The following is a 22,233-nucleotide window of genomic DNA, read 5'->3' as shown; positions in this document are numbered from 1 at the left end:
TAATAATTTTGGATTTCAAAATAATATTTGGAAATTATTTAAATTATTTAAAACAGCACTTATTTGTGCATCTGAAAAAGGTCATACAGAAATAGTTAAATTACTTCTTGAACAAAAAAGAATTAATATTAATACTAGAGATATTTATTTGTTTTATTTAATATTTATTTTAATAATTTTGGATTTCAAAATAATATTTGGAAATTATTTAAATTATTTAAAACAGCACTTATTTGTGCATCTGAAAAAGGTCATACAGAAATAGTTAAATTACTTCTTGAACAAAAAAGAATTAATATTAATACTAGAGATATTTATTTGTTTTATTTAATATTTATTTTAATAATTTTGGATTTCAAAATAATATTTGGAAATAATTTAAATTATTTTGGACAGCACTTATGTATGCATCTAAAAATGATCATACAGAAGTAGTTAAATTACTTAAACAAAAAGAAAATGACAACAACACGAAAAAAATTAATTTATCATTATTAAATATATAAATAAAAGATAAACCTTAACAATATTTCAAATAGTAAAAGTAAATTTTTGTAATCATTTTTTTCATATTATTATATTTTTGATTTAAATAATCATTAAAAATTATTGTTCATTATCTTATGAAATAAGGAAATTAAACTAATCAATGAGGCATATTTGGGGCATCCTGATACAGTTTCCTCAACTTTTTAAATTGATATTATCCGTTTCACAACACAAACAATGTTCAAATCTTCATGCAACAAAACGACATACAATCCACTCGCCCAAATTCGTAATTTTATGAGAGGTGGTGATATGTTCCAACTGAACGGTTTTTACTCCTAAATTAAAAGATATAAAGCTGCAAGTCTTTTATGGCTCCTTCAGTAATTTTAGTTGAAATGTGTTAATTCTTTTTAATCAGTTTCTAGCCAAAATATTAACTTCATAAATATAAACATTCATTTAATAACGCATCACAAAAAGGTTATACAAAAATAGTTAAATTACTTCTTGAACAAATAGGAATTGATATTAATGCTGAAAATAATATTTATATGTTTTATTTAAAATTACAAGATAAAATTTGGAAATTATTTAAAATATTTTTGACAGCATTTAATATTGTTATCGATAACTAAAAGATATTTTAATAAAACTTTTATATTATATAATAGTCTTATATGTGTAGAATATTTTATCTATATAAATATTTTTTCTTATGTGAATGTATAATGAGTTATGTACGTTTAAAATTTTATACGTCATTTTTTTCCTAAAAATCAAAACAGAAATTCGAACGGTATTTCATTATTGCTTTCTTCGTGGATTATCAGTTGAAGATACATATCATGAAATGATCATATTTCATGGCCATAAGTTTCCTCAACCCAGAACAATTAAGAAATGGTTCGAGAGATTTGAAGAGAAATCAGAAAGCATCGAAGATTCACCCCTTACGGGGAGACCCAAAAAGGGGTTAGATTCCAAAATCCTCGATATTCTTAACAATGAACCATTTTCTTCAGCCAGGTACATAGCAGATATATTAGACGAACCAAAAACAACAATATAACGTGTTTTACATGAACAATTAAAGTCCAAAAAATTTAATTGTAAATAAATCCCTCATCAACTAACGAATTCAAACAAACTTAGTCGAGTTGAGATGGGGAAAGAAATGTTATCAATTTTACTCGGCAACAAATATTCATGGATCAACATATTTACTAGTGATGAATCTTGGTTTTATCGGATATCTAATTATACCTTTCAATGGCTTACTTTTTATTCACAGCGTCCAGAAAATCCGAAACAATTAATTAATACTCGAAAAACGATGATCAGTATTTTTTTTCTACGGAGGGGTTTATTTTGATACAGACTTTACCTAAAGGAAAAAAAATTTGATTCCACATCTATGAATGAGGTTGTTCTTAAAAACATTTATAAGAAGGTAAGAGAAAGGAGACCTGTAACTGGTACAAAAGGCTGCATGATTCATATGGACAATGCACTATTTCATAACTCCGATAGTGTATCAAATGAAATCAAAAAATATGGACTTGCACGCATGCCACACCCACCCTACTCTCCAGATATTGCTCCTTGTGACTTCTGGCTATATGGGTTTTTAAAAAAAAAGTTGAAAAATTACCAGTTCAATGGGGAGGAGGCCTTGATTCAAAAAATCGTCGAAATTTTGAGCACGATAAAAAAGTCAATATTACAACTAATATACCGCGAATGGTGTCTCCGTCTTAAATGGGTAATTAACAACGGAGGGGAGTACTATTGGAATATATAAATAAAAAAAATCTAATTATTATTTATTCAGAAAAAGGCATGTTGCACGAACTTTTGGACCATCCGATATAAGAAAAAAATATTAGGAACAGGATTCATTTTATCATCAAATAAAATTATAATGAATAACTTACTTAAATATTTAATTTCATAATAAAACAAGATCAAAAAAGCTTTCTATTACATTATTAACATTTTGATTCTATAAATGGTTATTAATAATCTATTATTAATGAAATTGATTCGATATTTAGTCGTTCATGAGTTCAATTCATTTGAAGATCAAAAAATGAGTTTTTTTTATATTTTGATATTATAATTAACATTTCACATCCAAATGATTTCCAATGTTTGAGCTATTAATTAATGTTATTTTCCGAGATAAATATGTTTAAAATCGAATTTTACGATCAAAATGCATAGAAAAAACCTTAAAAGTTAAAACAAGAAAATCGGTTTCTAAACATATTTATCTCGTAATAATATTAATTTATTTTAATTTACGAATAATAAAATAAATAGAATATATACGTATTTTATAAAAAATGAATTAAATATGAATATTGTTAAAAATGGTTTTAATAATCTGCGATTTCAATATATTTACAATATCCATCTATTACTTTATTTTTATTGTTTTATTAGATATTTTTATGTGATTTATTTCATTTTATCTATAATATTCGTTTCGGGAGTGAAAATTTTTATTGCATTTTCGAAAGTTAATATGATTATATATAAATTTTGTACGTATTTGAATTTCATGTAACTTATTTGAAGAATTACTGTTTTTCATTTTGTATTCCAATGGTTCGATTCAATGATTCTATATTTTTTTGACTTTTTTTTACTAAATGCTTATTTTTTTTCATATTCTAAAAATAATAACAAAATAATTAGGTAAATCATAAAATGTTTGAAATTATTTAAATACTTAGATAAATAATAAAAATATTCTTATTTTTGTATTAAAGAAATTCAATGACGATATGAAATTTGATAAAAAATGCGAACAGACATAGGCAAAAAAATCATGTTGTGAGATGAAGATCAATTATACTTTTCCATTGTTTATATCATAATGTATTTTAATTTAGTTTGACATATTTATGATAAGGTAAAAATTATTATGGTTGTTAGTTTTTTATAGAAACTTAGCGATAATTTATGCAATTTCTTCATATTTTTCATTATTAAATATTTGTTTTTCAAAGACCATTCTCTGAAAAAGAAATTCATAATTTAGAAAAATATTTTTGAAATATTTATGCATATTTTTTGAAATCAATTTTTCATTAACATTCAGATTATCTCAAAAAATTATACAATAAGAAAATATAAATATTTATTTATCTTACAATTATATGCAATTTATTGATATTCATTTTCTACATTGCCACAATTATTTTCAAGATTTATTATATAAACTCCAAAATTAATTTGATACGAAAATCATTCAAAACACATTATTATCTAATTTATTATTTCTAATATATATCTATACAATAATACCCTATTATTCGTTTTTCATTATTCAGCATTTATTTAAAATTATTAAAATATGTTGTGCAACTCTCTTTAAATTGCAAAGTAATCTATGAGTTAGTTTTATTGAATTTATTTCAAAATTATTATAAATATCAAAAATTGTATCTAAAACAATTTGTAATCTTCGATTAATTTTGTAAAATCGGAAAACATTCACAGTCATTTTTTTGTGCAAACTTTCAATGTGATTTGAGCATGTTGAGATTCCTAATGTCTGTCTATTCCATAAACCATTTCGATTATTACTACTTTTTGCAATAAGTTTACCATTTAATTTTCGTAAATCAAATATTTTCGCAAATTTCATAATCGTTTTTGAATCGATTTCTTTATTAATAATTAGTTCATTAACATCTGCAATAGATTGAACTTATTGAACCTCATAACTATCAATATTAGGTTGAAATAATAATATTTTGACAATTTGTGCAATAAAAGACCCCGAACCAATTTTTCTCAATTAAATGCCTATAACATAAAAATTGTTCTAAATTTTCATGATTAACAAAAGATTCAATAGCACTCCCTTCATCAGATAATACTGGTAAATTATTTAAACGATCAGAATTAGTAATTTTTTTGATACATTGATAAATAAGTGAATATAAATTTTCAGATTCCGATGGACCTAAAATTAATTCTAAAGGAATCGATGCATTATTGAATATTAAAAGTGGTATTGAATACACATAAGGACGTAAAGCATAAAACGAAGCATCCATTTGAATATAAAGACTACCACCATCGATAGATAGAAATTCTAAAATTCCAGGAGAAATCCAAATGAAGCATTGAACTGGTTTATTATCATATACTAATAAATTTTTAATATCTGATTTTTCATATAAATATAAAAAGAAAAAACCACTTTTTGAAGAAATAATTTCTTCCAAACTTGAACATTTTGTTTTTTGATTCGAAAGTTTATAATACCAACAATTTGAAAAAATAATTTGCCTCAAAAAATGTTTTAAAATTCCATTCGAAGTATTTTTATATATTATTTTACCAATCATCTGAAGCGGATGAATTATTCTGAAATCTTTTTTATGATTGTTTATTATTTCTTCATCCAATGGAAACACAAATATAAACTTTCTGGAAGAATTATCTGTTTCTTCATGAAGAAGGTCGATTACATGTTCGCAAAGAATTCGGCAGCCTATTGTTCCTGTTTCAGAGGTTTTTTGTAGATGCAATTTGAAAATTATTTGATCACATTTGGAACATGATATCGAAAAATTAATATCATTATTTTGTCTAATGGTGTGCTTTTTACATGTAATAAATAATGGTAAATTTTGAATAAATATTGTAATATCGAATATGATAAATAGGGAAAACCTGGAAATTTTAAAACAGACAATTGCTTGTGAAATACAGTATTGAGATAATTCTGTCTTAAACCTAATTGAAGGTAAATGCAGCCTTGTTCAAAGTTCATTTGATAAAACTAAAAATGTCAAAAAAAGTATGCCATTTGACTCAAACGCAGTCACCATTGTTTCATAAAAAAAGCCCTTCCATTGAGCTACGAAAATTTCACAAGAACAAGGTAATTACCTATATATAATCATTAGATGCAGTAAAAGTTAATGGTCTCAACTTTTTATTCAGAAATGTTCCTAAAATCTAATATCATGATAATGTTTAAAAATCATTTTAATTATTAACTACAACACAATATATTTGTTTTTAATTGAAGTTCAAGTTATTTCAAACATTAAAAAATACATCTAGTATATGCTCTATGTTCACAATTTTTTTTAATTTTGAGTATCACATATTGAATAACTTTATGTCGAGTGTATATTACAAATAAACTCTTTGTTACAGGAAAAAAATAATAATTACAAACAAACTTAAAAAATCATATCAAAAGCACTATTTTTTATGAAAACTCCAAATCACCGTGGAACAATAGGTTTAGTTCGTGAGGCTCATAACCTCAAGGTTGGAAGTTCGAGTCTTCCCGGTGGTCTTTTTAATTTTTTTCATTTTACGCGGGTATCAAAGATTGCATCAACAAATTTTTCGTAATAAGAACAAAAACAAAACAAACAGTCCATTAAAAAATCAATGAAATTTGAATCATATTACATAAAATAAATTAATTTTATTTAATGAACATTAACTATATTGCTTAGTTAGTAAGAAATAAGTTGTTTATAAAGTTCTTCTATTTGATCCTTTATCACTTTTGTCGAAGCATATTTTGGAGGATTTGCTATGAAAATTGTCGAAATTATTTTTTGAACTTTATCTTCTGGCATTTTATATTTAGAACAAATATAACAAACAATTAAAAGCGCTGCAAATGAAACACATTGGAAAGTTATTCCTTCAATTTGTTTTTGGTCCGGACGAATTTTTGACTGAAGTATTTCATCTTTCGGAAACAAAACATCACTATGACTGACAACATGACTCTGTGCAAGTGAAATAACCTTTTCAAGAATCCAATCGACAGTGACTTCTTGTGATTTCGCATCTTTCATGAAGTCAATATCAATTTGTGGCTTTGGATTTAATTGAAATAAAAACTCACTTGGTACAAAACATGGAGAATAATCACTGATGAAAAACGCAACAAGAAAAAACTTAACATTATTCTGCATACGACTCCCAAGAACGCGACAAACTTGTGCTGAACCTAGAGAAGAGTGTAGAATTACTGCTAACGACCCTATCTCTGGATCAACATGGTCTTGTTTGTGCTTTGCAACAGCTGGAGGTGGCGTTGAAAGTAATGGAAGTTGGAAAATAATGTTTTTGGGTTGTGGTGATCTTGAACTTGGTGGCGTTTGTAATATGTTTTGATTGATTTTCTTTTGGCGGAGCTTTGGCGGAAGTTGACATGTATTAATGACAGGTGATTGTTGATTATTTATATTTGATAATCGTGGACTCCTTCGTGGTGACTCTGTTTTTGTGTTGAACATCTCGCAGAGTTGTTCTACTGATACAGATGTGTTTTGTATTGAATGGAAGTATCTTTGGATTAGTTTTCTCGTTTCTTTGGGATCATGTTCTGAGACTTCTTGAATCGCCTTATCATCTGGATTGTTTGGCTCAAGCCCGGTTTGAAGAATTAGGTGTCGTATTGAAGCAAGTTGAGCCTCAGTGTAAGGCGAACCCATGATAAAGCGGACGTTTAATAAATGTAAACGGTCGTTTGATGTGATGATATTTCCTTCAATATGCAGTTTAACATAAGGATTACCACAAAAATATTTTCCACTCTCGATTGCCAATCGAACATTACATTATCTTCTGAATATAATGAATTTATTTTAGTTTTTCGGATGTTTTAAATTTTTGGCGAACGTTAACTTTTAGTCAGATAACTTTTCAACCGAATTTTCTTCTCAAAAATCCCGCTAAAAATAATAAACATTTCAATTTGGCTAAACGTACGAAAGACGTTTAAAATCAACAATCAAAAACAAAAATTATAGAAAAAAAAGAGTTTAAAAAAAAGAGTATGGCGCAGATGCCAGAAAATAAGAAAGGTGTATAGTTCCAGAACGTTATCACGAAGATAAACGTATTGGAAAGATACAAAAATAAAAAAAAATTCAAGAAAATCTACACGAAGTAGAGTATTTTTTTGGCTACACAAGCCGACGAAATATAAATTTTGTTGATGCAACAACAAAAAATTAGGGATTTTTTGATTACATATTGTATGGCGCGAAGCCTACAGTAATCATTGGAGGAGGAACAATCCTCTGTGGTCGCAATAGCTTTGGTGAGTGGTTCAGTTTATAGGAATTGCATTCAAGATAAGAAATTTTGCTCAATTGTTGCATAAAGGAATCTGATGAATTAATGTCAAATGGTGTTTCATCAGTAAAGAATGGATGAGATAAGATCTCTGCAACAGTGGGACGCTTAGATGGATCGAGACTGAGCATCTTCTCGATCAAGTCAATAATACAATAAAATTGTTTTGGTAAGTTATCTTCTAAATACTCGTGGAGAATGGGCTCGCAGTTGCACAAGCTGCTCATAAAAATGTTTGAGTTTGGATAATTAGCAAATTCGGGCCAATTATCATTATTTGGTGATCCGCAAATGTTGAAAATTGACATTAGACGTGAGACTTCATTTGAACTAGTAGAGTTAAAGAGAATTTTGCCTGTTATAAGAGTATAGAGTAAGCAGCCGAGGCTCCATATATCTATGGAAGTTGTATAATGATTGTCATGCATAAGAAGCTCCGGTGCGCGATAGCTCATAGTAACCACATTGTATGTCAGTGGTTTAATTGTGTGGTCAAGATTTCGAGCAAGCCCGAAATCTGCAAGTTTAATTTTCCCTTCCGAATCAATGAGAACATTGGAAGGCTTAATGTCTCTGTGGGCAATGTTCTTTGAGTGCATATAGCCTAAAGCATTTAATATTTGAAGCATGTATTGCTTGACATTTTTATAGTTAAGACCATGCCCTTCTTTTATAAGAGAATTTAAATCGCACTCGCAACATTCCAAAACTAAGTAAATTTGATGGTTCTCATGACAGTTGAATATTTTTTTGAGAGAGATAATATTTTCATGAGAATTGTTCATTAAAAATTTTGATTCTCTGTAATAGGCCATTGGGAGGCCTTGCATTTTATCAAATATTTTTACCTTTTTTAAAGCGACGATTTCTCCTGAAATTTTATCTCTCGCTTTATAAACAGTGCTATAGCACCCTGAACCTAATTCCTGAATTAGGTCATAGTGTGCTTCGATTGTCCCTCCTCCAGGATCAGGAGTCTGGGAATCCATTGACGAAAATGTTTTTCAAACCGCCGACCAAACAGAACCTCACACAAATAAAACGGTTATTTACAAAACCAACAAGTACAAAAACGTTGGGTTATGAAAAAGTGAATACGATTAAGGCGAAAACCGCTATAAATGGAATGTGTTGGACACATTCGAAGATACATCCAAATGACCAAATAAGCCAAACAGAAGCATACCAAAAAAAATTTAATTTTAAGTTAATCGTAAGACAGATGAATTTAGTACAAAATTCTTTTTAAATGATATTTCGATTTTAGGTAAAATCAATCAATAAAATTAAGCATACTTTGATACAAATAATTTATAAAATGTTATCTCTATGCCAAGAACTAAATGTTTTTAATTAAACAAATTTGTTATTGTCTTAGATGAAACAACATTTATTCGAATAAATTATCTTTTGGGCAAAATACTTAATAATAATTTATGTTGAATAAACATGTGTTTGTTTTCTTTACTATGTCAACAAAATATTTTTTTCTAAGACAAGGATATAACATGTGTTGAGGATAATAATCAAAAATTTATCTTATTATTTTTGAAAAATAATTATATTTAATTTTGTTTAAACTTTTTATTAATAAAGTATTATGAATTTATAGAAATTAATTTTGATATCAAAAAATTTACATTATGTATATTTTCCATCATCAAGGAATTATCTGATTTTTTTGGAATGTTTTATTTTTATATACATAACATATCTTTGTATAGCACGAATTTTTAATTTTTTTTTTTTTTCATTGTCTATCGGCTTTATAACTCTTCGTCCAACCGACTCTCTGGATTCAAAAAATGACAATCAGTTGACGGTTTTTCTGACTTAAATTTGTATGTCGTAAACTTATCGATCAGCTGCCACCGAAAATCTTTGAATAGAATGAAAACGAATTTTTGAAAAAAACCGACGAATCATTCGGCGTATGGGAGGCTCTTCTTCAGGCACGAAGCAAGATGAAATGCTTGTGGCACGTAAAAATTTGCCATATTCCAAACCAGCAGATTTTGTTCATTATCTAGAAAAAACAATTTCCATTTTTTACTTTTATAGTCCTGTTGAACAAGAATATATTCATAAAGGTTCGGATTTATGTCGACTTCTTCTAGGTTTTTATAATCAAATTAATGATAAAAACAAAGTTATTGAGAAAATAATTCAATCAGAAACGGATACCAAATCTGAAACATTATATAATCTTGATTTCCTTCATGATGCTTTCGTAACGTCAGCACAAGAACGACAAGACAACTATTTTTCTGTTACTGCTCTTAAATTCTATTCTTTTCAACAAAATTTCGGACCATTTTTACCATCCAAAGGTAAAATTGAAGGACTTGTTCGTCCAGACATAGGGATTGTTATGGACGCAATTGAAGCCTCATTTCAAAATGTTTTTGTTAGTAAAGTCAAAAAAGGATTTCAATATAATGCATATACAGAAATCACCAATTTCTTATGGATGTCAGATCCAGTCTCAGCATTTACTCCACCCACGGTAGCCTTTTTACCAAAGTTTACTCCACCACGACCATTTAATGCAACCTCAATTTGTACTCATGGTGTTTCCTCCAATGGTAAAATGTTGTTTGTTCTTTGTGGTTCTAATCAACTTCAAGTATTTCCATTAATGAACAATGGTGCAATTCAAAATCCGATAACTGTCGATTTGAATACTTTATTCAACAGTCCATTACCACAATTTGATCAAGGCACATCATTAGTAGCCTTTAAAGACAACATTAAGATTTATTATCATGATCCTACCAAATATCTTAATTATTATATTGAAATGCCAATTTCACGATTAGTCTCATTTGGCGATAAACTTAGTGTTAAATCTGTTCAATCACAAAACAATTTATTATGTGTATTAAGTGATGGGATTACACTTGTTGAATTATTTAAAGATTTCTGGGTTAATGTATATGAGATTAAAGAAAAAAGACAAGCATTAATTCGAAGAGTAAAATTAGCACCAGGTAATGCACCATTATATCAAAATATTCCAACATTATTCCCTAATACGAATTATGAATTAATTCCAATTGAAATCAATGGTAATTGTATAGCATTTACATATATAGTTGATCGAACTCAGAAACAATCATTATATCGAGTGTTTAGTTTAACAACAGGACGACATATATTAGATGAAATATTTCAATCTCCTTCAAGTATATTTGGAGCTTGTATTGATCATTTTAATGCATGTCATTGGACAATATCATTTAAGATGCGACGTTTTAATGTAACAAAAATATTATATCGAGGTTCAATTGATCCATTAATTATTGGGTATAAGAAACATGAAGTTAATCCAGGAAGAAAGATTAAACCTAAAGAAGTATTTCCATATTTAATTACATTATTAAATGATCATATTCCTTATTCATTAGGATCACAAATTATTAGTCCAATGTATTTATCACGAGATATTAAAATGATTCATCGATTATTAGATATGTTATTAACATTATTAACATTACCTAAAGAAAAGAATTCACAAATTAAAATTAAAGTAATGAATTCAGCTTTACAAGTATTAACATTTTATTTAGATTGTAATTTAACATTTATACAAAGTAATAAACCAGATATTGATATAGTTAATAAGACATTTGAAGTTATTATGAAATTACCTACAAATTTAGCCGGCTTTTTATTCTTTAATCATTTAGATTACTTTATTAATGATATTAGTGAATATCAATTAAGTGTATTTGTTGAATTATTTAAGACAATTGAAAATGAAAACTTATTAATGTATATATATAATAAAATATCAGAATCTACAGTAATACATAAAATACCATTTAATAAACCAAATTCATTTTCAGATTTAATACCACAAACTATAGATGTAACAATTGATAATGTATCAAATAAAATCATTACATTATTAATCATTCATCAACGTAATTTATTTATGAGAGGATATAATTATATTAAGAATGAATCTAATGCACAAATTAGTTATTCAGCTAAACAAGAAAATAAAACAAATTTAGATTTCTTAGGTGAATATGTATTAAATGTTATTAATAAGTTTGATTTAGCTATTTCAAATTGTAAGTCATATTATGAGTTAAATAATTCATTAATATATTGTTTATTTATGAATTTAATACGATTAATATCACCATTTGTAAATTATCATACATTTGCACAAATAGCTGCGCCTTATATTATTATCCCATTTGATAAATTATTAAAACTTTCAAATGATTCATCATTTTCACATTTACAATATTTAATTTATGTATTTGGTGAATTAGCAGCAGAATTAGTTAGAGGTGGTACAATATCAGATTTTGAAGAGAAATATCTATGGTTATTAAAATCAAATTATCGATTAAGTAGTAATGATTCAATTATGAATGTATTAGATTCTGATGAACCTATAGGTTTTAATGATGTCCGAATTCCTGAGTTTTTAAGTAAAGATGATTTATTAAATACAATATATAAGAAATTTAGACCTCAATTTAATAAACCTGCAATCTTAACACCAGAAGTAAGGAAAATGGATCGACTTAGTTTATTAGCATTTTCAAAACATTTGGATTGTTTTGATGAATTAATTGATTCAAATGAAAAGAAACAAATATCACCACAATTAAAGAAAGCTTGTGAACAAATGATGAAGATTCGTAATACATATCGAAAATTAGTTAAAGATGGTGAACCTACTGATGATATGTATACTAAGTTAATGATGTTATTACGTTTAAATCCTTCATATAATATAAATGAAATTGATCCAAATTCTTTAAGTGATTTTGTAACTTCTAATTATTCACCTACAAAAATAACTAATTTTATTAAGATACAACAAAATAGAATTAAAATTACTCCAACAGGTTTTGCTTTAATTGATAAAGTTATTAATGTAAATTTAGCATTTGGTGAAATCTTAAGTTATACATTAAGTAAAATTGATAAATTTGAAGGATTAAAATATATATTACAAATTGTTGATTTCTCAGAAACTCAACAACAAAAAGTAGATGAATTCTTTTGTCAAATAGCAAAAATATTAGAAACTTATCCTAATAATAATGTTATTTTAATGGCTTATCGATTCTTTAGAGATGTAGAAAACTTAGAAACAATTCAAAACAATTTCTTATATAAGATTTATGATTTACATCAAAAATTCCCTCGTAATTATGCATTAATAGCATTAGCATTAAGTTTATCAAATAAATTAAACTTTGTACCATTACAAATTTATTCTGATTATGATGTAAAGAATTCATTTGATTGGTTATTAATATCAGAAGCTTCACAACATATGAAACCACCAACAGAATTTGTAGATAATATATTAAGATCAATAGAATTAATACAACCAAATCGTATTCATTTTGTATTAAATACATTATATTTCTTTTTGCCTTATATTTCAGATAAAGAATTAGAAGAATTATTTATGAAATTATTACAATTTAATTTTGATTTAACTTCAGATCCAATTATATCATCTGAAATTATACAATTCCTTCGACATATATTATCTAAAACTTCACCATTTAAAGAGAAAATTGAAAATATTATTTTGAATTTAGATTTAACTAAAGAACAAGAACGAATTATGATTGGAATCTTTTCTATTTTTGGTTTATCTATGGAAAATGAACGACCATTTTCATTAATTAGGAAAAATATTAATCGTACAACAGTCGAATTTTATTATACAGTTCCAAGTGATAATAATATGTTATATTATTCAGCACCATTTAAATTAAATACACCATCAAAATTATTAGAAAATGATAATAAATTAACTTATACAGTATCATTATATGAACCTGATTTTAAACATTATGATTATTTCTTAAAATATTTTAATCTTTGTGTATCTGAAAAAACTGTTACTTCAATTACTTCAACAATGTATATGCAAGCATTTGCATATTTTTGTCAATTCCCAGATTTTGTAACTAAATTAACACCAGAAATAATGAAAATATTATGTGATCAACCTATACCATTTTCAGATTTATATGGAGTTGTCGATGCAATTAAACATTATTCAAGTCGAAAACCATTAAAAGACTTAAAATTCTTTAGTCCATTACAATTTAAGAATCAAGATTTTATATCATATTTAACACCACAAATTAAACTTGATTCAGACGAATTCCGAATTACTTTTGTTAAAACAGAAGGAGATTTTAAAGGTTATTTTGGTATAGTATCTGATTCTATTGATGGATTTGCTACAAGATATACATTAGTACAATTTCCAGAAGGTAAAGTTTATCCAGTTATAGATCCTAATTTTAGAATTCCTATACAACAAAGTCGGAATTTACAAATATATATTAATCCTCGAACTCGAATTTTTAAGATTAATAATAATCCAATACCATTTCCATTAACTAATTCATTTCGATTTATCATTACAGTTAAAATAGGAACTGAATTTACACTTAATGTTAGTAATGAAAATGTATTTACTAATTCATATTTCTCTAATTATTCTGGTTATCAACCACGTTATGAAGCTTATCAAGATATCTTAAATGAAGTTACAGAATTTAAGAATATTAATCCCGAATTAATTGATATACAAACTATTAAACCTATTTATAAAGGTATATCAGATATACCAATTCATGATAAATTAAGACTTAACTTTATTATACCACCAGATTTTATACCAGTCCATATCAGTTTTTCAACAGAATCAGGTCAAGAAATTACATTATCAATGATTAATGGACTTTATTATCGATTAATGAAACAATGGGAAACTATATCATTAATGAGAATTACTAATATTAATATAGAATTAGTACAACCCGTAATTTTTAAGTTATTTTCTATTTTTGTAGTACAATTAGAAAGTTTTGTACCTTCATTATTAACTAATAATTCATTTCCATTTTCATTAAAAGAACCTATATGGAGTGATAATGCAGAAGTTAATCATATTTATGGATCATTTGAAAAAGAAATGATATCAGCATTAAAATGTATTATCTCTAAAGAAGAATATTTAGATTTAATATCATTAGGTATTAAAGCTATGGTTAATTCTAAACAATTACATTTATTAGCTTATCCTAATAAAGCACATAAATTTATTATACCATTTAATCCTAATACTATTTTTAAAGATCGGAATGCAATAATAACTTATAATGATTTCTTAGGTGTACAAAAAGGTGCAGCCACAGTTAATGGTAATGGAGTTTCATTTCCTTATATCTTAGCTAAAAGTACAAATGAAATTAAAGTACATTTTAATGACATGTCTAAATATATCTCAATATTATCATTTGATCAAAGTAATTCTTGGGTATTTGGTAGTGGATTTGAATTATTATTATTATTAAAGAATTTTATATTTATGATCAAAAATCAAAAAGAAAAAATCATTGCAAAAAATGTATTTTTAGATTGTTATATAATTCATTCACCATTTATACAAATATTTTTACCACAATTTTATGAATTTATTCGAATGCAATTACCTACATCACCTATTGATCAAGATAAAGAATATTTACAACGTTTAATATTAATGGCTTCTATAGCTAAATGCCGTAATGAGTTTTATTTCATCAATTGTTATAATAGTGAATATGATATATTAACAAATAAAAATGCTATTCAACTTACTCCATTCTTCCCTGAATTCTTCTTTGGTAAACTTGAACCACCTAAAAGTAAAACTTGTATAATCCCTTATACACCTATTGATCCAGTATTATTAAATGGGGATTATAATAAAATATTACAAACTATTCGAATATTAAATAAGGAATATAATACATTATCATCATTTCCATTTTGGTTAATTATATCATATTGGTTTAGAATTAGTGAATTTTGGCATGGACAAAAAGAATTTATTCATCCTACAGTCGATCGATATGATCCAACTAAATATGTTATCCGTAATTCTAATCAAATGAATATTACTGTAAAAATCACATTAAATAATCCACGAACACAAATTCCTTATGATTTAATATGTACATATTCACAAAGTGAAACATTCGAAGATGGAGAATTCTTACAAGGAGCACAAATATTACGACCTTTTGTAGTAGGACAAGGTAATACATTTATATCATTAATTGGACAAGGTAATACTGATCCATGGAAATTATTTACTATTAAATTAGAATATCCAGAACAAAGAACTATTGTTGATAAATCACCTTATCAAGTTAACATAGATGAAATTCATGATGTATTTATTAGTGATATGCAACAATTTGCTTGTAAATGGAAAGAATCACATACAGAAGAATTATTACAATTATTTTCACGTACACAATTACAATCGCCTACATTTGGAGATGTTGAATCTATTGCTAAATCATCATCATTATGTTCACAATTCTCACCAAATGTTGTAATATTACGAGCATTATTAATACATTATTATAATTATATTCGTTATAAACATAGAAACAATTTAAATAAACAAATTTTAGATTCATTACGTAAATTAATCTCTATAGATGAAGCAGCTAGTGGTATTATTGAATCAATTATTACACCTAAAGAATGTATGATTACGTCACCAAGATATGCACCTCAAATGGTATTTAATCGACATGCAGCACAACGTATTATATTGGATGGTAAAGGAGAAACTAAATGGTCAATGGTATCACAATTAACACAATACGTTCAAAAGTATAAAGCAGAAGGTTTACGTTATAAATATTTCCCTTGGCATATCCAATTCGAAGGTGAAAGTGCTATTGATGCAGGAGGACCAGGACGAGAAGTTGTTGTCGAAGTAGCTACATCTATCTTTGAGCCTACAACTAAATTAATGGTCCAATTAACACAATCGAATACATTTGTTCCAGATGAAGAATCGACGACACGTTTAAATGATTATTATACTATTGGAGTATATTTAGGTATTATAGTTCGTAATGGCTTTAGTCAAGATTTACCATTTGCAAATATTGTTTGGAAATATTTAGCAGGAGAAAAAATCACAAAGAAAGATATAATGAATGAAGACTCAACTTTAGGTACTTTATTCAAGAACTTAAATGAAGATTTAATCACTACAAATTGGATAATCACTGGTTGGAATCAAAAGAAAATACTTTTGCCAAATCATAAAGATGTTAAAGTAGAAAAAGATGATATTGATCAATATATCGATGAATTTATTAATTATCGAATTAATTCGATATTACCAATGTTGGAACAAATGAGAAATGGGTTTAGAGATAACATCGGATTTAAACATCATAACTTATTGTCCGGTTGTACATTATCAAGGTTAGCACAAGGAAGCGGAGCGATCTCTGTACAATATTTGAAGTCGATTACTACTGTGACAGGTTTCTCGGATGGAATGCAAAACCCAATCATACAAAGGTTTTGGAGAGCTGTCGAAAGATTGAATCAGGAACAATTGAAGTTGTTGCTCAAGTTTATTACGACGTTCACAAGATTACCAAACTCTGTGATAGCTCCAAACTTTAAGCTGAAAATAGATAATAACGTGAACGTAAGCGGTGACCCGAATCAGCTGCTGCCAAGCGCTTCAACATGCTTCAACTTGTTGCATTTGCCGTCCTATACTGACGATGAGGCAGCGTACGAAAAAATAGTTTACGCTATAACATACTGCCAAACAATGGAAAATAAGTAAAAAGGAAAATAACTCTTCATTTCACTTGTACGTTAATGTCTTTCGAGAAGTAATTGAACTGTTTCTGAAAGTGGAAATAAGCGCAGTGTGATATATAAAATAAAACATATAAATATCCTTTGTATAAACATCAGTTCCTTCGTGTTCAGGAAGTAATTGAACTATTTTTGGGTTAACAAATGAAGATGTAATCACAAGTGCTGTTTAATATGGTTTAATAAAGTTTCAAATAAAACATATAAATATTTTTGCATAAACATCAATAGCTTCTTGTTCAAGAGGTAATTGAACTGTTTCTGTGAAACCATTTTCAAATGCTAAAATAAGTGCTGTCCAAAATAATTTAAATAATATCCAAATATTATTTTCCAAAATAAACAGAAAATAAACAAACCACCCTCAAACCAACCCAAACAAAGAAAGAACTTAGAGAAAGCAATCCATGAAATTATTGATAAATCTACAGAACAAATGCAGCAAAAATAATTTATAAGTGTTGTAACTTATATTTTTATTTGAATAAACAAACTAATTTATTTAAACCAAATAACCACACGTTCATTGAACATGTTTATTCGAGTGATAACATAATAAACACGCACTATATGTAAAGCACTCAATATGCTATAGTTCTTTATCAATTTCTGTATCGTCGTTGACACTTTTGCCATTTTGTTCTTCTTTTCCATTGTCATCTGCGCCCGAGCGATCACTCTCCTCATCAATTTTTTCCGTATTATTATCTTTGGACGCATCCTCTGTGTTATTGATTTGCACATTTTCCATATTATTGTTTTGAGCATTTTCTGTGTTACCATTTTCGTTGTTTGTAATTTCTTCTGCATTTTCTGTGTTTTCACTTTGAGTATTTTCATTGTTAATATTTTGAGTATTTACATTTTCTGTGTTATTATTTTGCGTATTTACATTTTCATTATTAATATTTTGAGTATTTGTATTATTAATGTTACTATTTTCATTACTTAAACTTTCTTCTGTATTTTCATTGTTAATATTTTGTGTATTTCCATTTTCATTATTATTATTTTGTGTGTTCAAGCTTTCTTCACTTTCTGAGTTATTACCATTATTCTGCGCATTTCCGTTCTCTATATCCAATCCGGGCTTTGCCAATATCATTACAGATTCCACGACTGTGCAATCAGCCCAAGAGGACGCATGCAACACCGGCGGCGGCACATCTTCAGTGATAAATTTCATTATTCTCTCTGCGTCTTCTCTGGATAGAGGAACCTTTCTATTCACGCGTGGAACATTATAAATTATTTCTCTTCGTAAGTCATCATTATTTTTTTCTCTTGTGACGCAGCATCCCGCAAGTTCTTCAGCGTCTTTAATTTCATCCTTTAAATTTGCCCTATCGAAGTTATTACAATAAAAACTTTCTTTCCACCATTTCGGATCACTAAACACGAAAATCGGAGTAAATTTTACAGGATCTTTAAAACGTTTCCTTAATACTTTTATTTCAGGACTTGTTCTTTTCTTATAAAATAATATATAACATTGACTATTAAGTACCGTCTTTAAATCGACTTTAGTAACATTATCATCGTTATATAAATACCATTGATTATGAGTTTTGGCATAACATTGATAATGGCCGACATTCATTAAGCCAACATGAAATATAACGGCGACAAGATCATATACAGTCCTTGTGCATGTAATGTTCATTGGTAAAAAATGTGAAAAGTCAACGTTTTCATGTGGAAATGATACGTTTTGATGCATCTTCCCAATGCCAAACCATCGCCTCCCATAACGTGTAACTTGGATTGTAAATATTTCGGGAAGTTCTTCTAATACTTGGAACATTTCACAATCATTTGACGAACATTGTTCACATTCACATTGCGTAGATATGAACAATGATTGTAACCCTTTTTCCATTTGGATCGATTCAGATGTTCCATGATTTAATACGGAAACAAATGAGCTCCCAAATGTCCCATTCGCTTCCGACCTAAATACATCATCTGTACATCCATATGATCGACACATGTATTCCGATGTACGTGGTAATCCTTCCCATCCTTCAGTACGTATTGGCACTGATAAGAATGAGAATTCATCAGAGAATTCGCGATGGTTTCCACATTTATGACAGACAATATGCGTTTTGGTTTTGCCAACAAGAATTTTCTTAAGTAATGGATCTTGAGTCATGGAACCAGTTAATAATACATAAAACTCAGAGGCATCTTGATGAACAGTTGGACTTAGTTCTGTGATTAATTGATGAATGATTTTATTAAATGAACTACTCTGATTACATGCAATGGAAAAGGTACGGCATAAGGGGAGGTGTGAAAGTGATGATGCAATAACAACTGGTCGACAATTGGAAAGGGCGGCAAAAACTGAATTCGCATAACAACTACTCCCTAAATTTTTGAAACCACAATGAAGCTTCTGAGCAGGAATAGAGGGAACAGCTAGACATGTAGTAAGTATGAACTTTTTGGGACATTCAAAACGTTTTTTACATTCAAAACATAAAATGTTAAAAGGATAAACAAAGTAATAAAGATAGTGTGAAGTATTCTTATAATGTTCTTGAACACTCTTTTTGTTTGCAAATATATTATAACAATTAAGACATATGCAATAAGATGAATTAACTCCTGTTTGAATTTGTAGCTTCCAAAAATCTGAAAGAACACCAGAAAGATACAAATCAGCTAAAACGCTGTCTGATTTGATTTTATGAATGCATTTTCCTTCCATGACAACTTATTTTAGCAATAGTCACTTTTTTCTGAAAATGAAAAAAAAAACGATAGGATGTTTGAATTACATATTGCCATTTTGAGCCTCAAATATTTGTATTAAATCATGTCATTCAAAAATCCGACCCCAGGATCCTATCGGCACATTACTTTTTACTGTGGAGATAACCGACCGTTAAAACCCCGCCAAAATAACCGTAAAAGTGGTAGCTCTAAAATGTCACTTTTCTTTAGGCCCAAAAATTTTTCATAAGAGCAAACGGTCATTTTGTGGACTTTCTGTGAAAAATCAGAGCCGTTTCGATTTAAATATCGCGATATTCATGAATTTTCAAATAAACCGTATCGCGAAATAGTGTTTTTCTCCTTGCAATGGGAAACAACGAAAGCAATCCGCCACAACTCATTAGTAATCCAGAATTAAGACAAATAAAATGTCAAAATCCAGAATATATGCAAAGGTTACTATATCTTGAATATTATCTCTTTAATCTCAATGACAATAATTTTGAAGATACTGCCTGTAAGGTCCTAGCTTATTTTGATCCAACTTATAGTTTTACTTGGACAGCCATTGTTTTTAATTTAATTTTTACGTGCTTTCATTCAAATCACGGAAATGATTTCAAAATTTATGTTAACTTTATAATAAACCTTACTGAAAAAATTGGAGACGATCTTCAAATGATGGAACGTTTTGTACAATTTCTTTGTGATACAGCACGTTACAAACAAGAAGCAAAATATTTTCTTCAGATGTTAATTGAAAGTGATATTATTAAACCAGAAAAAGTTTTAAGAATAAGAACGTTATATTTTTCGCATTATAAAACAGAAGCTGCTATTAAAAGATGTGCTAAAGATGTTCCTTTTTATGAGCAATTCTTTAAATCATTTGATGAACTTAAGAAAGATAATTGGAAACTACATAAAAACCTTGTTCATGACGGAGTTAATCCCTCCCAAATAGCATTAATTATTCGAAATGACAATATTGAAAAACTTCAAGAAATGTCTACACAAGCCAATTTTGACTTTAATCAAAAAATAGAACCATCTCTTTATGAAAGATGTTCTCTTGTTAATCAAAAAAGTGTATCACTTATTAATTATTCTGCATTTTTCGGATCCGTTAAATGTTTCAAGTTTTTATTGCAAAATGATTGTGATACATCTGATGCATGTAAATATGCTATTGCAGGAGGAAACTTCGAAATATTACAACTTTGTGAGCAATATCATTTATCGTTTGATAATACAATAGAAACAGCAATTGAATATCATCGGAATCAAATGATTAAATATCTTTATGAAAATAAAATCGTTATATGTAATGATCTTTCTCAAATAGGATTTTTATGCGTTATTCATAGAAATTATGAAATTCTTGCATATTTAGAAAGCTATGGAATGCTTATAAATGATAAAATTATGAATAAGGCAGCTATTATAGGGAATTTATATCTTGTTAAACACTTTGTAGAAGGGAATAAAATACCAAAAGATATTTTACCATATGCTGCATTTAGTAGAAATGTTGAAGTTGTAAGATATGTTCTTACATTTGAAGAAATTGATCTAAATGCAAAAGATATTTATTTGTTTCGCCTGATGTTTTCTTATAGTTTTTAATATTTTTATTTTCCACTTGGAAATTATTTTAATTATTTTATCCTGCATTAATAAATTCTCAAAGCAGATATAATAAAGAAATTTTTAGTTTGCTTCTAAATCAATATACAATTGATGTTAATATTAGAGATATATTTTTGTATTATATGTAATTTGTTTGAATGAATTAATATTTTAATTAATATTTATGAAATTTATTCATTTTATTTTATACACCATTTGTTTTTGCTGCTTCTTCAGGTAACACTGAAGCTCTTAGATTAATTCTTCAAAAGGAAAATGTAAATGTTAATGCAAAAAATGTTTATTTTGATTCATCAAAGTTTAATATTATAACTTTTAATTTCCTTATATAATTTGGAATTTCTTTATATAATTACATACAGCGTTATTCCGTGCTTGTTTAAATGGATATCCTGATATCGTAAAAATACTTCTTAATGAATGTAAAATCGATATAAGAATCAAAAGTATTAAATTTTTTTATTTAATGTTAGTTTTTATGATTTGATATCACTAAAGATTATTTGGATGTTATTTTATTGATTTAAAACTGCACTTTTCATTGCT

General features: G+C 27.5%; 4 protein-coding genes across 4 annotated transcripts; 1 reads left to right on the top strand and 3 right to left on the bottom strand.

Annotated features, from left to right (window-relative positions):
• Positions 1–5,987: 5,987 nt before the first annotated feature.
• GO595_003336 (uncharacterized protein) lies at positions 5,988–6,980 on the bottom strand (the record flags this gene model as incomplete). Its single annotated transcript, XM_067916346.1, has 1 exon — positions 5,988–6,980. The coding sequence occupies one exon, from the start codon at positions 6,978–6,980 to the stop codon at positions 5,988–5,990; it is 993 nt and encodes a 330-aa protein (XP_067777137.1).
• Positions 6,981–7,517: 537 nt separating this feature from the next.
• Positions 7,518–8,615, bottom strand: GO595_003335 (CMGC family protein kinase; the record flags this gene model as incomplete). Its single annotated transcript, XM_067916344.1, has 1 exon — positions 7,518–8,615. The coding sequence occupies one exon, from the start codon at positions 8,613–8,615 to the stop codon at positions 7,518–7,520; it is 1,098 nt and encodes a 365-aa protein (XP_067777136.1).
• A 6,944-nt stretch (positions 8,616–15,559) lies between these two features.
• On the top strand, positions 15,560–17,278 carry GO595_003334 (E3 ubiquitin-protein ligase HERC2-like protein; the record flags this gene model as incomplete). The annotated part of the gene is made up of 1 exon (XM_067916343.1): positions 15,560–17,278. The coding sequence occupies one exon, from the start codon at positions 15,560–15,562 to the stop codon at positions 17,276–17,278; it is 1,719 nt and encodes a 572-aa protein (XP_067777135.1).
• A 624-nt stretch (positions 17,279–17,902) lies between these two features.
• GO595_003333 (Clan CA, family C19, ubiquitin hydrolase-like cysteine peptidase) lies at positions 17,903–19,468 on the bottom strand (the record flags this gene model as incomplete). Its single annotated transcript, XM_067916342.1, has 1 exon — positions 17,903–19,468. The coding sequence occupies one exon, from the start codon at positions 19,466–19,468 to the stop codon at positions 17,903–17,905; it is 1,566 nt and encodes a 521-aa protein (XP_067777134.1).
• Between the last annotated feature and the right edge of the window lie 2,765 nt (positions 19,469–22,233).

This window comes from Histomonas meleagridis, assembly GCF_020186115.1.
Source record: "Histomonas meleagridis strain 2922-C6/04-10x chromosome Unknown contig_20, whole genome shotgun sequence".
NCBI lineage: Eukaryota > Parabasalia > Tritrichomonadida > Dientamoebidae > Histomonas > Histomonas meleagridis.
Note: the sequence above shows the minus strand (reverse complement) of the source record. Positions and strands in the feature narration are given on the sequence as shown.